At 41.1% G+C, this 15,182-nt stretch overlaps 1 protein-coding gene across 3 annotated transcripts in view; it reads left to right on the forward strand.

Moving 5' to 3' along the window:
- The first annotated feature begins 2,746 nt into the window (after positions 1 to 2,746).
- PRKAA1 (protein kinase AMP-activated catalytic subunit alpha 1) overlaps positions 2,747 to 15,182 on the forward strand; it is a 43,780-nt gene continuing 31,344 nt past the window's right edge. The window contains exons 1-2 of one of the 3 annotated variants that reach the window (XM_060009548.1): positions 2,778 to 2,873; positions 4,075 to 4,206. Coding sequence is in view for 1 of the 3 variants with exons in the window: in XM_060009547.1 (XP_059865530.1) it covers positions 2,747 to 2,873 (127 nt within the window). In the remaining 2 variants the exon portion in view is untranslated. Of the gene's footprint in view, positions 2,874 to 4,074; positions 4,207 to 15,182 lie in introns of all 3 variants that reach the window. The other 2 variants (XM_060009549.1, XM_060009547.1) reach the window with 2 other exon arrangements.

The raw sequence follows: 15,182 nt of genomic DNA on the forward strand, positions 1-15,182 counted from the left end.
TTTAGCAGTCTGCCTAATACCTACTTGTTGTTGAATAAATATTGAATATTAGTTACAATGTAACTACTACTAAGGATATATTAGGCTGCATTAATAGCAACACAGTACTTAAAATTTTTAGTTCTGGCCACCACATATACAGATAGATGTTGAGGAAGTATAGCATCTCCCTGACAATGTATGGTTTACTAACACTGTGATGACCTTAACAAGAAAGGACTAACAGGGTGCACAGCTCCCTCAGAATCTCTGAAGGGCTAAAGAGGAAGCAGCTGACAACAAACTAGTGAGTTTCCCCATGAGACCAGAGGTTCTCCACCACAGTGTTCGGTCATCTTGGTTTGTCTTCATAAGTGCTGAAAGGTATTGTAACTTATTTGTGCTAATAGAAGTTTAAGTACTGAAATTTGAAAACAATTTACTTTTCTCCCCTCCTAAACTAGACTGGATTCGAGGTTACTTCTACAAAGTCACTCCTGCCCACTTCTATTCCAATATACTTTGTTGAGATAGGGGTACAACTGATGGGTCCGGAAACTGGGCATAAGTCACAGTTTACCTTATCTTTACTTCCCCCCCGGAAGAATGCTAAACATGTGAATATTATCTATTGTGGGGTTGGGGGGATACAGAGAACTGCCCTCCTAGATTATGAGCTTCTCCAGGGTAGGGACCATGACTTTTCATTTTGTGTCTACCCATAGTGTCTGGGTGGAAGAAAATGTGACAAAAACTTTTAAAAAGGACTGAAGGAAAGAGAAAAAGCAAAGGAATAAAGGAGGTTTATCATTTACTTTCTTAGAAACTGTTAATTGAATTCCATTTTTAACTCAGCATAAGAAACAAACAAAAAAAAAAACAGCAGTAAAAGCTGCTTAGGGACTTCCCTGGTGGCGCAGTGGTTAAGAATCTGCCTGCCAATGCAGGCCACACGGGTTCGAGCCCTGATCCAGGAAGATCCCACATGCTGCAAAGCAACAAAGCCCGTCCGCCACAGCTACTGAGCCTGCGCTCTAGAGCCCGCGAGCCACAACTACTGAGCCCTCCTGCCACTACTGCTGAAGCCTGTGCGCCCAGAGCCCGTGCTCCACAGCAGGAGAAGCCACCAAAATGAGAAGCACGTGCGCCGCAGCGGGGAGTGCCCCCCCCACCCCCGCTCGCCGCAGCTGGAGAGAGCCTGCGCGCAGCAAGGAAGACCCAACACAGCCCCCAAATAAATAAATTAAAAAAAAAAAAGCTGCCGAAACTCACATTACAAACAGTAAAGGTGAAGAAACAACAGAGCAAAAATTACAACAGTAACCACTGCCTACCCCCCAAATATCTCAGTAATCAAAGATTTCTTAACTTTTTGGCTCTTCAAAATATGTGCAGTCCATAATACAGTAGGAAGTGATTATCTATCCAAGCCTAGTTGTAAATGTCCTCTGATTATCTGATGTAATTCTAAGCTCAAAGGCTTTTGCCTCTCCTGCAGTACCTTGCTTGGAACAAAGCTGTGCTGAATGCATATTACTTTTATTTCATAAATATAAAGTACATAAAAACCAGAAGAGTTGAGTAACTTTCACTGGGAAGGAAAAAGGTAACATTTTTCGTCTTTTTCTTTTTTATATTATTTTCATGAAGAGTCTAACTCTGCCCATTGACACCTGTCCAAATGCTATGACACTGCAAAACTGAGATCACATAAACTTTTTTTGGACACTTGATTTTGCCCACGTTAAAGGAATATAATTGAGTAACACACTCACTTAAAATTCTATTACAAATAAGCATACTTTCTCTACTCCCCCTGTGATATGCCATGATCCCATCTGTATAGACTTTTACTCACTGAAAGTACAATAAATATTTGTCGATTGATTTGGTTGATGCAACTGTAAGCCTTGTTTTCAGTTCAAAGTCTACATTTTACTGGTAATCTAAAAATATTAATTCCTATACATCCAAATGTCTGGGTAGCATCCTGCTTCCCGAACACACACACATTCACCCTTAACCCCAACCTGCTCCTTCCTCAGAGCTTGTTGTGGGGAGAACATTTCAGGAGGGCATCCAGCAGGAGGAAAGACCAACACCTCTCGCTTCTTGAGCTGCCGAGGTGCCCAATAGCAACGTAGTGGCTCAAAGTAAAAAAGAGCAGCGCGGGTGGCAGGTGGGGTGGAGGAAAAGGAAACTTCATCAAAGATGCAAGTGACAACTCCCAGGAGGTTATAGATTCCATCCGAACAGGAAAAATGAAAAGGTTAGAAAACAGTGGCAGGGTGGTGTCTCCAGCCATGTTTCAATTCACGCTGCACTGATAACAAGCCACATATCTGCCTTACCCAAGCAACTTCCCCAGTGCCCATCTCCCCACCTTGGAATAGGAAGGGGAGCGGGTCCCCACGACTCCGGAGTAATAATTAGGGGAGACCACTGCCTGTAGAGACTCCGCCAGAGGAAAGGAGCCGAGGGGCTGCGGCCCTTCTCTGCAATCCAGGAAGCCCCCTCCCGCGCGCAGGTGGGCGGGCGCCCCATGCCGCAAGGATGCAGGGCACGGAGCGAGGTACCGGGGCCCCTCCCAGAGACCCCCGCCAGCCCCGCCAGGGGGAGCGTCTGCGCCCGACGGCTGGCTGCGGGGACACGGCGGACGGCGCAGGGCGGTGGCTCGGCTACGCAGCTCCCCTCCCGCGTCCCCACCCTCTCCCCGCCCGCCCCCGGCGCGGCCCTGCCCGCCCCCTCCGCCCCCTCCCGCGGCGCCATGCGCAGACTCAGTTCCTGGAGAAAGATGGCGACAGCCGAGAAGCAGAAACACGACGGGCGGGTGAAGATCGGCCACTACATCCTGGGAGACACGCTGGGGGTCGGGACGTTCGGCAAAGTGAAGGGTGAGGACCTCCGGGGCAAAGCTCGGCCCCAGCCCGGGATCCGAGTGACTTCCGCCTTTCGCATCTCTTCATCCTCCCCCGCCCCTTGCGTTCCTCGTCCCCCGGGCTCGGCAGTCCCTGTCCAGGCTCCGGCCGGAGTAGAGCCGGAGGCCACGGCGGGACTGCGGAGCGGCGCCCCCTGGGAGGGCGGGGGTGGGGTGGGGACTGGTCGCCATGGCGACGGTGCGACGGCCGGAGGGGCTCGTCCGTGCGAGGGGCGGGGATGCAGAGGTGCGAACTTTCCCAGGCCTGACGGTCGGGGGCTGCACTACTCGCTCCCTTAGCTGGGTGGGGGCGCCGGGGTCTTGGCCGGGAACCCTGGAGAGGCGGCCCGCCGTTCGTCCCAGCTGTGATCCCTCGGCTCAGGGCCAGCCCATCGGTTCCCTGGCCGTCCTCGGCATTGTCCATATTTCCGTCCTCTTCAGAAGGCTGTTGACTTACCTGCCCTGGCTGATTCTCAAGTGTGAAATGTGTTCCCCCGAAGTAAGGTTGCTTTGGGGAGTAGTTTACAGAGTTAAAAAAAAAAAAAAAAAGGCCATTTTGCCGGAAAGGATCACTAATTTTTTTCGGAGCAGTTAATGAATATAAACTGGTCCTACATGTATTTGCGATCCTTGGTTTATGGTCTGAAAGCAGACGCCGTGCCTTCAGTGTTTCTGAATTACCAAACCTGGTAGGCAGTGCAGATTTTGCTTCCAGATAGTGTTTATTAATTCACTGATGCAGTTAGTTTCCGTTTATTTTCACAGGATATTTATATTTTAATTAATAGTTTTATGTACATTACTTGAAAAAAATTTTTCTTTAAAAAGTGGAATCGCTTACCCTTGTGTTTCAATACAGTATTCCGGAAATAACAAACTTGCTCTCCAGTCCACCAATGCTGGAACAAAAAGTTTAATTGCAAATTTTGTGAGGCATAAATATTTTTTCCTTCAACATATTTGACTTTATTATTAGGGATGTAGAGGAAGGAAGTATGGAACTGATAAAAATAATTCATGCATTGGCTTTGGATAAATAGCCTGTGACTTGCATATACTAAGCTCTTGGTAAATATTTGACTTGAAAGAGGAAAAAGTTTGTGAAAGTCTGTACAGTGAATTAACTAACTGAGCCTTGCTCTATCGGAGCTAAATAAACATTTTCTGATTTTATCTAGGGATGGAAGAGGAGAGCCCTTCCTTCTCTTGCTCTTTCTGAGTCATAGAACTGGAAAATTGCTGTATAGCCCACAGGGAAGCAACTGCCTAAACCTTCTTAAGAAAATCAGCAAGGCCAACAATGTAAGAAAGTAAGAAGCAAATGCCAGAATAGGGTAATAACAGCCATTAGGGTGGGTCTGTATTAGGCCAGTAAGATGTTTCTGTGCTTCTGAAGTTATTTATTTTTGGTGATGTTGTCTCTTTACTTGTTAGCAATTACAAACTTTCAGTTTATAAGTATTTGTAAGAAATACTCATTAATGCCACCCAAATAGTAATAACAGTTTTGATGCCTTCACCCCTCCCAGAGTTCTGTTTGGATTAGGATACTCATTGTTTTCCTAATATAGACCTGAGCAGAGTCAGGTCTCACTTTCTTATTGGCTAGGTGGCTTTTGGCATGGCAGATAGGAAAGCAAGAGGATATTTCTCATTTCCTGGGTTTGATCTGTGATGTGGCTGTGCCTTGAATCCCTCCAGTGACTGCTATTCCTTAACCTTCGCTCCTCCACATGTGCTTCTCTTGAAATACCACACACTGTCAAAGTCAACAATCTTTCCAAATATAGAAAGGCCAGTATTAGTCAAAGGATCATAGGTTTTATAGATATGGTTCATTTGTTCATAAATACATTAATTGATGGTGGTCAAAATCTTCAACCAGTGCATTTTTTAAAGTTGTTAAACAGTTGGGATGCTTTCTGTCCCAAATAAGAAAATCTAACTCAGCCTAGCCAAGAACATCTCTTTCTGTGGTTCTCTGTCCAGACCAAGGAAGCCCCAGCATAGCCCTCATGAGTCTCATTGGCTCAATCATTCCCTCTGGCCAGGGATACCATGTGCTAACTGGCTTAGGCTTGTGTTGCTATAAGTAGGCACTAGCAGGAGAGATGGTATTACCCTTAGAGGAATATGGCCCACTCCTGGACGTGTGTGTGTGTGGGGGGGCATCTTCTTCTGAAGTACTTGAATAGTATGGGGGGACAGAGTAGATACCTACACAGAAATGGATTTTTTTTAGAAGAGAGGAAGGGGGACATAGCTGCCCAGTGAGCAAGCAAAAATAGCCACTGTAGTGGTGACGATGGTAACTTACAGTAGCCAAGAATTTGACAAGAATTCTTATAAATTATATGATTAGCCACATATTTCAATGGAGACAATTTGGATTAGCTAGAGGTTTTAAAATTAGTCATACACATTGCTAAATTTAACATAGAAAAGGAGTCTAATAGAGGATGTTATACAGATATGCAGAAAAATTCCCGATATGGTATTCCATCTTATAGGAAACTTATGGGGGGGGTGCAGAGAGGACTTTAAATTCATATGAATTATTTTGTTTCTTGTTACAGGTTTAAAAAAGATCCTTTGGTAATTTAATGGTAACATTTTGAGGGGAAACTTTAAATAGACAGCTAGGGTTAGTTTGGGATTATGCTTGAATTATCTTATTTCCAAGATACTTTTTTCTCCCCCCCCCCCCCCCCCCCCGCTCCCCGGTTGTCAAGGTGTTAGTCTCCACTCCCTTGTGGGGTCTAGTCCCCTTTCCTCCCAGAACAATTATAAAAGCATGGATGAACAGAGTCATGTTACTACTGCAGTAAATTTAAATGACAGTTTTTGTTAGTTTTCCAAAAGAAGATGCCTCTTTAGTAGGGTGGGTAGTCTTTGGCAAATGAGTTGTTTATACATACAATCTATTTATTAATTTGGTGAGTATTTCTATATAAAACTGTAATTTAAGATAAATAGGTGACTCTTTGAATGAATCAAAGAAGTTACTTAAAAGCTTCTTGAAGTAAAAAATCGATATGTGAATTAGAGCTATATATATCGGCATGGGTGAATTTCAAGTATATAAGGTTAGGCCACAAAAACAAGAAGTTGAAGAATATATATAGTCATGTTATTCATATAAAATTTAAAAACATGCAAAAACACTCATGCATTACTGGTAGGAGTACAAATTTGTACCACCTCTATAGAGTATGACAGTATTTATTAAAGTTAACCCAGCAATTCAACTTCTAGGAATTTATCCTATAGGTGTATGAAATAATGAGTTATTCATTATCATATTGTTTATAAATACAAAAGATTGGAAGTAACCTTTCTAGTAGGACAATAGTTAAATTATGGTTTATCCATAGTGGTATACCTTGCAGATATTAGGAAAAAAGGAAAAAAAAGCAAGCGACTTCATATAATACAGGGAACAGTTTCCAATGTGGTTTTTTTTGTTTTTTGTTTTGCTGTACGCGGGCCTCTCACTGTTGTGGCCTCTCCCATTGCGGAGCACAGGCTCCGGACGCGCAGGCTCAGCGGCCATGACTCACGGGCCCAGCTGCTCCGCGGCATGTGGGATCTTCCCAGACCGGGGCACGAACCCGTGTCCCCTGCATCGGCAGGCGGACTCTCAACCACTGCACCACCAGGGACGCCCTCCAATGTGTATTTTTAAGAGGAAGAAATAAGGGGATAGTAGAACAAAATATATAGTATTCCTACCATTTGTGTATAAAGAGCAGGGACAAATTAAAGTAAGTGTAACTACTTGCATATGTATAGAGTGTCTCTTTAAAGATACACACGAAACTGTTACATTAGTTGTTCAGGGGAGGGGAACTAGGTAGCAGAGGGACATGTCACTGTATATCTTTTTATAGTTTTGAATTGTGTAGTGCAGGTATTATGTATTCAAAAGAATATATAAAATTAAATTTGTAAAATAACCATATGAAAAACATTGTTACTGTATCATTTATGGATTCATACCTGTGGGAAAGACAAACACCACATTCAAGATAGTGGTAACCTCTAGGGAGAGAGAAAGGAGAAAGGAATCTGGGAGGAGTCAGACTGGGCTTCAGTTGCATCTGTTAATGTTTTACTGCTTAAGCTACTGTTGGGTGGAACATGGGTATTTGGCTTGCCTTTTGGGATGCCTGAAATGTTTGGTTAAGGAAAGGTACCTTTCTCACATTTCCACCTATAGCTTTTAAAACTCATCTCTCTCTAGGATTAAGTTATTTCCCTGATACTTTTAGCAGTGAGATTTTTTTTTTCAATTTTAGAGTGAGAATGAAATAGTTGGGTGATTAGAATATCTTTATAAATATTTCCATCTTTGTGGCGTCTCTTTATCAGTATTTAAAATTCTCTCTTTCAAAGTATGATCTTGTTTTACTTCAGGATTACATAGCTGATTAGAAGAGCATCTGTTACACTGTTCTACAGTTAGACAAAGTTCCCTTTAGAAAGCAATAACAGGTTGTTAGCTAATATTTAGTTGACTCATCTGTTGCTTTTGTTGTGCGGGAGACATTGTGAATTCTGGTAACCTTTGCTGTGAATGACTCAAGTCTTTCATGGCAGAAATACCTGTCTTCCATTTCACTTAAAAGCAACATCTTAGCATTACTGTAAAACAGTGACAGTCTGAAGAGTAACGTTTTGAGCTTTGGAAAAGGGGAGAAATATCTTAGTAATGCATATTCCTGACAAAGTCCATTTACCGCACTGATTGACTTATGGAGCAGCAGTTAATTTGGCTGTAACTGAGTTAAGTCGCTGGAGAATCTTTAGCCTAGTTTTGAGAAAAAGTTCAGGTTTTGATATTGTGCCAAGGCTTTTTTTCCCTTCCCACTGCACTTTGATGGTGGGGTAGAGTGGAGAGGTCCAAGACTTGGAATATTTCTAATTAGAAGACCGGTTCCAACTTGATCAGTTAATAGCTTTACTTCAACAAATTAATCTCCCAGAGCCTATGTTACCTGTATCATAGGTTTATTGTGAGGATCGAATGTGATAATGTGTTTCCTAAGCTATAATAAGGTGACTATATTTTCAAAAGTATTACGCTACTGAAATTCTAATGCTGAAGTACGTTGGCAGTTGGGTTCAAGGCAGATATCTGTGTTCTTACAAGTAAGGAAAACATGACATATTATATTATGGCCTTAAATTAGTAAGATTTTGCTGGGAGGAAAAAGGGAGAAAAATAATAGGAGATACTGCCTACTCTGAAAGAGAAGATATTTAGAGAATCAATGTTGGGACATATTTTAAAACTTTTTTTTTTTTGCGGTACGCGGGCCTCTCACTGTTGTGGCCTCTCCCGTTGCGGAGCACAGGCTCTGGACGCGCAGAGCTCAGCTGCCATGGCTCACGGGCCCAGCCGCTCCGCAGCATGTGGGATCTTCCCGGATCGGGGCATGAACCCATGACCCCTGCATCGGCAGGCGGACTCTCAACCACTGCGCCACCAGGGAAGCCCAACATATTTTAAAACTTCTGAGGGAAAAACCTGTATCCAATTAAGACTGGGAAATACCAGGTTAAACGTTTGATAGGCTTCTTTATGGCAGGGCTCTTTAGAGCCATTACTATATTAATATGTATAATGAGTTTCCAAAAGGGAGAGCAGACATCCTTTCCCAGACTCCTTGATTATGAAATCTTTTTCTGTGGAGAGTCTCCAGTCCTAGTGTTTTGTAGAGCATACTTTAGAAAGTCTATTCTAATAATTTTAGTTTTATGATTTTTTCTAGCCCATAGAAACTTAGAATCCTGAAATTAGAACATTGGAGAGGAGGCTGTGAGTTGACTCCTGATAGTCTTTGAAGGATGAGACACAACTTGAAAAAGCAGAGAACCCTAGGAGCTGGAACATAATAGTCTGGGAGCAAGAAGTAACTGCCATGGATGTCACTGTGTGCGGGCATAGGGAGTAACTGATGCTCATACAAGGTGAACATTTGCTTGGTTCCCCATCATCACTGTGTTCCATTTAAGAATTCTTGGATGGGACTTCCCTGGTGGCATAGTGGTTAAGAATCCGCCTGCCGAGCAACTAAGCCCACGCTCCACAACTACTGAGCCTGTGCTCTAGAGCCCGCGAGCCACAACTACTGAGCCTATATGCTGCAACTACTGAAGCCCATGCGCCTAGATCCCGTGCTCCACGACACGTGCACCGCAATGAGAAGCTCGCTCACTGCAATGAAGAGTAGCCCCTGCTCGCCGCAACTAGAGAAAGCCCATGTGCAGCAACGAAGACCCAACACAGCCAAAAATAAATAAATAAAATAAATAAATTTATATATAAAAAAAAGAATCCACCTGCCAATGCAGGAGACATGGGTTCAATCCCTGGTCTAGGAAGATCCCACATGCTGTGGAGCAACTAAGCCCGTGCGCCACAACTACTGAGCCTGTGCTCTAGAGTCAGTGAGCCACAACTACTGAAGCCCACATGCCTAGAGCCCATACTCTGCAACAAGAGAAGCCACCACAATGAGAAGCCCACGCACTGCAACGAAGAGTAGCCCCCGCTCGCCGCAACTAGAGAAAGCCTGCGCGCAGCAATGAAGACCCAATGTAGCCAAAAATAAATAAATTTATTTTAAAAAAAAAGAATTCTTTGACATGTGTAGTTCAGTTTAGAAAACCTGTTTTCAAAAAAGATTACTTTTGTTAACTTGTTGATTTTAATGGTGAATATCATAAACTTATCAGTTTCCTAGGGCTGCAGTAACAAAGTACCACAAACTGGGTGGCTTAAAACAACAGAAATTGTTTTGGAGTTCTGGAGGCCATAAGTCCGAAATCAAGGGTTTAGTAGGGTTACACTCCCTCTGAAGGCTTTAGGGGAGAATCTATTTCTTGCCTCTTCCAGCTTCTGGTGGCTCCTGGTGTTCCTTGGCTTGTGGTAGCAAAGCTCCATTCTCTGCTTGTCTTCACATGGCCCCATTTGTGTGTGTGTGCCTGTGTTCTCTCCTTTTCTTATAAGGACACCAGTCATTAGACATAGAGCCCACCCTACATCTAGGATGATTTCATCCTGAGATCCTTAACTAAGTACACCCCCAAAGACCCTATTTCCAAATAAGATCCCATTCTGTGGATATAGTAGACGTGAGTTTGTGGGGAGGGGGACACTTTTCAACCCACTGCACTTGCCATTACAGTTTATGTGCTTTTATTTGTTTATTTATTTGGCCGTGGTGCACAGCTTGCGTGATCTTAGTTCCCTGACCAGGGCTTGAACCCAGAGCCTGAACCCAGGGCCTGGCAGTGAAAGCCCTGAGTCCTAACCACTGGACCGCCAGGGAAATCCCTATGTACTTTTAGTTTTATGTTCTTAATTTCTCCCTTATGATGCAGTCATCCCTCAGTATCAGTGAGGGATTGGTTCCAGGAGTCCCTGAGGATACCAGCGTCTGTGGATGCTCAAGTCCCTTATATTAAGTGACATAGTACAGTCGGCTCTCCATACCCTCAGGTTCTGCATATGGGGATAGGGAGGCTGAATGTTTATTTACTGAAAAAAAGTCCTAGTATAAATGGACTGTTGCAGTTCAAACCCGTGTTGTTCAAGGATCAATTGTACTTTTTGAGTAACTTTTTAAAATTTAAAAAAAAATTTTTTGTGGTAAGCGGGCCTCTCACCGTTGTGGCCTCTCCTGTTGCGGAGCACAGGCTCTGGACGCGCAGGCTCAGCGGCCATGGCTCACGGGCCCAGCCGCTCTGTGGCATGTGGGATCTTCCCGGACCGGGGCACGAACCCGTGTCCCCTTCATCGGCAGGCGGACTCTCAACCACTGTGCCACCAGGGAAGCCCTTGAGTAACTTTTAAACTGGTTTAATAAAATGAATAAAATGTCTTCTTTGGTATCTTGTAATAAAACATTGAAATCAATAGGAAGCAGGTTTTTATTAGACTGGATTTATTTTTCATATACAAGAGAAAGGTCATAGTAGCAGTGTCTGGCACATAGTAGGTGCAGGTGCTCAATAACTATTTCTTAAATATATGAATGAATTTTTAGAATAAGTCTTATTAGTATGGGGAATTCAGTCTATTATTCTTTTCAAAACTACAAGACTGTAAATTAAGGGTTCTGCTTATATGTTCAACTTCTACTATTTATGTTTTATTAAAAGGATATTTAGTATTATTATACTACGTAATATTCTTTTGAGGATTATCTTTTTAAAAATATCACATTTCACTTACCCTTTTTGGAAAAAGCACAAGTTTTTGAGACAGATCTGGCTTTGTATTTTTGCTTTGTCAGTCACTAGCTGTGTAACTTTGGGCAAGTTATTTCATCTTCCTGTGCCTCAGTTACTTGTAAAGTGTTGCTAATAATACTAGTCTTCCAGGGTTGGTGAGAGTTGGAGTCAGTAAGTTTGGGTACAAAGTGGGTATGTCATGAATATTAACTAGTGAGTTGTACACCTTAATTGTGTATTATAAATCAACTAGATTTATATGTTAAAAAGTAGTAGTCATTTAAAAAAATCTGATTTCAACTTAAGTCAAATGAACCTGTTTTCACCTCTGTGCTCTTCTATGACAGAATAAGTGTTTCTATAGTTTTTGGGTAGTCGGTGAAATCCCTGTCAAGGACTTGGCACTATGTATATATATGTCTAGCAATATTATGTTGAAAATTAACCAAAGTTAGGAAATGGGTTGAACTTTGGAAGCTAGAAATCTCTGGTATTGATGGGATAGAGGAGGATGGAGCAGGTTAGTGAGATTGAAGCTTATGGGGATGGAAACTAGATGCATAGAAATTACAGCTATTATTTATTTAGTACTTATTATGTACCTGGATCTAAGTGGATAAAAGGGACAAATCAAAGAGCTGAGATAAGATTGGCTATATAGGATTAAATCAGAAAATTTAGGACTGATTAGCTAGGAATGGGGGACAGGTTTGGAAGCAATGGAGAATATATAACCCTGAATAGCAATAGCCATCCTTTCTTTATTGAGCACTTAACTGTGCCGGTCACTATGGAAAGTGCTTTACAAAGCCTACTTCATGTCACCCTCATGGAGTACGTGGTATTCTGATTTTGAATAGAAGGTTGAAGTAATTTAACTTGTTCAAGTCAAACATTTAGTAAATACCTTCATGCAGGACCAAAGTCCAGATCTTTGTGACTGCAAAGCCCATGCTCTGTACACAGATTGCCTTCTCATGTGGAAGTGGAATTGGGTGCTTAGCCCTACTCCTGAAAAAGATGAATCTGTTAATACCTATCATTGTTTTTTCCTTCTCTTTGAAATTTTTCTTAATTGAATAGAATATTAAAAAGTAAGTAAAATTTGAAAAAAAGACCAGAGTAGAATAACTTTTAATTATGGCACATTATCATTTTTATGTAAATATTTTTGTATAGCTGGAAAATGTAGAATACATATACAATTTTTGTTTGTTCTTTTCATGTTTATGAGAGCATTTCATGTAGTTTTTCTATGAGAGTCTGTTATGTTGGAATGACAATATGTTAAACTGTTCTCTGAAATTGGTCATTTAGGTTAATTGCAGTATTTGTTCTTACATAAGACACTGTAATAAACATATTTATGCACATTTTTTCATTTACTTAATTCTAAGTTAAATTACAAGTCCAGGAACAACAAATTAAAACAAAAATGAAATAGCACCTTTAATGCTATTCTAGGACATTAATTGCCTTTTTATTGCCCTAAAATGTACTGTTGGTTTACATAGCCATGAAAAAGGAATTATTATACTAATATTCCATTAAAAGAACCGAACTGTTGGGACTTCCCTGGTGGTGCAGTGGTTAAGACTCCACACTCCCAACGCAGGGGGCCTGGGTTCTATCCCTGGTCAGGGAACTAGATCCCACATGCATGCAGCAACTGGGAGTTCGCATGCCACAACTAAGGAGCCTGCCTGCCACAACTAAGACCCAGTGTAACCAAATAAATAGATAAATATTAAAACAAAAACAAAAAAACGCAAACTGATCATGTACTCTGCCTGTTGACTTAGTTTGGAATGTCTGTGTATGTGTGAAAATTTGAATGATCTCTTTACAGTTGTTGTCATGACACCTTCCCCCTCCCTGACATTGTCTTAATTTTTGTTTGAATATTTATGCAATCACACTTTTGTGATTTCTTCCACTGTTTCAAAAGTGAAGAAGTTATGCCTCTGTACTTCTAATTAATTTATAATTTGATGAAATGCTCAAGTTTTAGAAAAAAGTTTAGCTATACCTTGATTGTCTGGTGATTGATTTCATTCTGTTTATTCTGCCTTCTTTATTTTTTTGGGGGGGCATCTATTATTTATAGGTGGAACGATATTCTACTCCTTATTACTCATGAGTTGAATTTTACTTGATTCCCTATGCCTTGTCTATCACCTTCCCTCCTGCTCTTGCTAATTTCTTCCTAACTTTTTGGTATGTGCTCCATAAAATTTTCTGTCACATATCTGCTGCAACTTACTGCTTTCTAAATGATTTTAGTTGTTCTGTTGTAAAGTTTGTCTTGCACTCTCTTATTTCATAACTTCTTTATTTTCTTATCATCATGAAATAGTTAATAATTTTCCTAGAACATTCACATATTTCTCAAGTGAGCGTTATTAATGTCCATTCTTTTTGTTTGCTTGTTTAATTCTTTGGGACTCGTTTTGGTGTTTCTTACCTTACAGTTACTTTGGTCCTCTTCAGAGGCCAGGAACGTCCCAGGGACCCAGGCTGCTTTCCATTGGTACTTTCCCTGGCAGCGTTAACTGGCGTATAGCAGATGCTCCATACATAAGGCCAAATGAATGAATTTGAGAGAATGCTTTGCATTTCCTACTCCAGGCCCTTATTTCATGACAGAATGTACATCAAGAGTTTCAGTAAGCCCTAATTGTTTCTTAAAGTTAGTTGGGGTTGAAAATAAGCAGAGTATGGTATAAGAGGAGACTGGTCAATGAATTGGAGTTTCATCAACCAGTTGATGAATTGGGTGATGAATTGGAGTTTAGACCCAAATGGATTCTGCCAATATTAACTGGTATTGTTGCTGTTTCCCAGTTCTGTTTCAGTTGTGCAGTTAAAGGGAAAAGGTTCCTACTAAGCCATGCTTGGAGTTTTTGTGGGTAGTTGGGACAGATGAGATTAGTACTTACTCAGTATCAATAAATTAGGTCTCAGAAAGAAGATACTTCCTGAATTAGGGTTTAACAGTCAAGTTGACTCCTCTTAATCACATCTGATTGGTACTGGAGACTGTAGAAAACCTTATCAGAAATTAGAATGTGCTTGATTTCTACAGTTCATTTCAGCTGTGACTATAGGTTTTTCTTCCTCACTGGTTTCATATATATTTTAATGATGTTTTGATGGCAATATATCCAGTGCATTATGTTACCGTGCCATCTTTCAGAAAGCTTCTATAATTTCTTAGCTATGAATGGTTCTTTTTTTCTTAATTGAGGTATAGTTGATTTACAGTATTATATTCATTTCAGGTATACAACATAGTGATTCAAAATTTTTATAGATTTATACTCCATTTAAAGTTATTATAAAATGTTAGCTATATTCCCTGTGCTGTACAATATATCCTTGTAGATTATTTATTTCATATTGATACACAGTTTGTACCTCTTCCTCCCCTACCTCTGTCTCGCCCCTCCCCATTTCCCTCTCCCCACTGGTAACCACTAGTTTGTTCTCTATATCTGTGAGTCTGTTTCGGTTTTGTTATATTCACCAGTTTGTTTTATTTTTTAGATTCCATGTATAAGTGATGATATACAGTATTTGTCTTTCTGTCTGACTTATTTCATAAAATAATACCCTCCAGGTGCATCCATGTTGTTGTAAATGGCAAAATATCATTCCTTTTTATGGCTGAGTAATAGTCCATTGTTATATATGGATATATATATATATATATATACCACATCTTATTTATTCATTCATCTGTTGACGGACACTTAGGTTGCTTCCATGTGTTGGCTATTGTAAATAGTGCTGCTATGAACATTGGGGTGCATGTATCTTTTTGAATTAGTGTTTTTGTTTTCTTCAGATATATACCCCAGGAGTGGGATTGCTGGATCATATGGTAGTTCTACTTTTAGTTTTCTGAGGAACCTCCATACTATTTTCCATAGTGGCTGCGCCAATTTGCATTCCCACCAGCAGTGTACAAGGGTTCCCATTTCTCCACATCCTTGCCAACATTTGTTATTTGTAGACTTTTTTTTTTTTTTTTTTTTTGCAGTAC

Source organism: Delphinus delphis, chromosome 3, assembly GCF_949987515.2.
Source record: "Delphinus delphis chromosome 3, mDelDel1.2, whole genome shotgun sequence".
Lineage (NCBI taxonomy): Eukaryota > Metazoa > Chordata > Mammalia > Artiodactyla > Delphinidae > Delphinus > Delphinus delphis.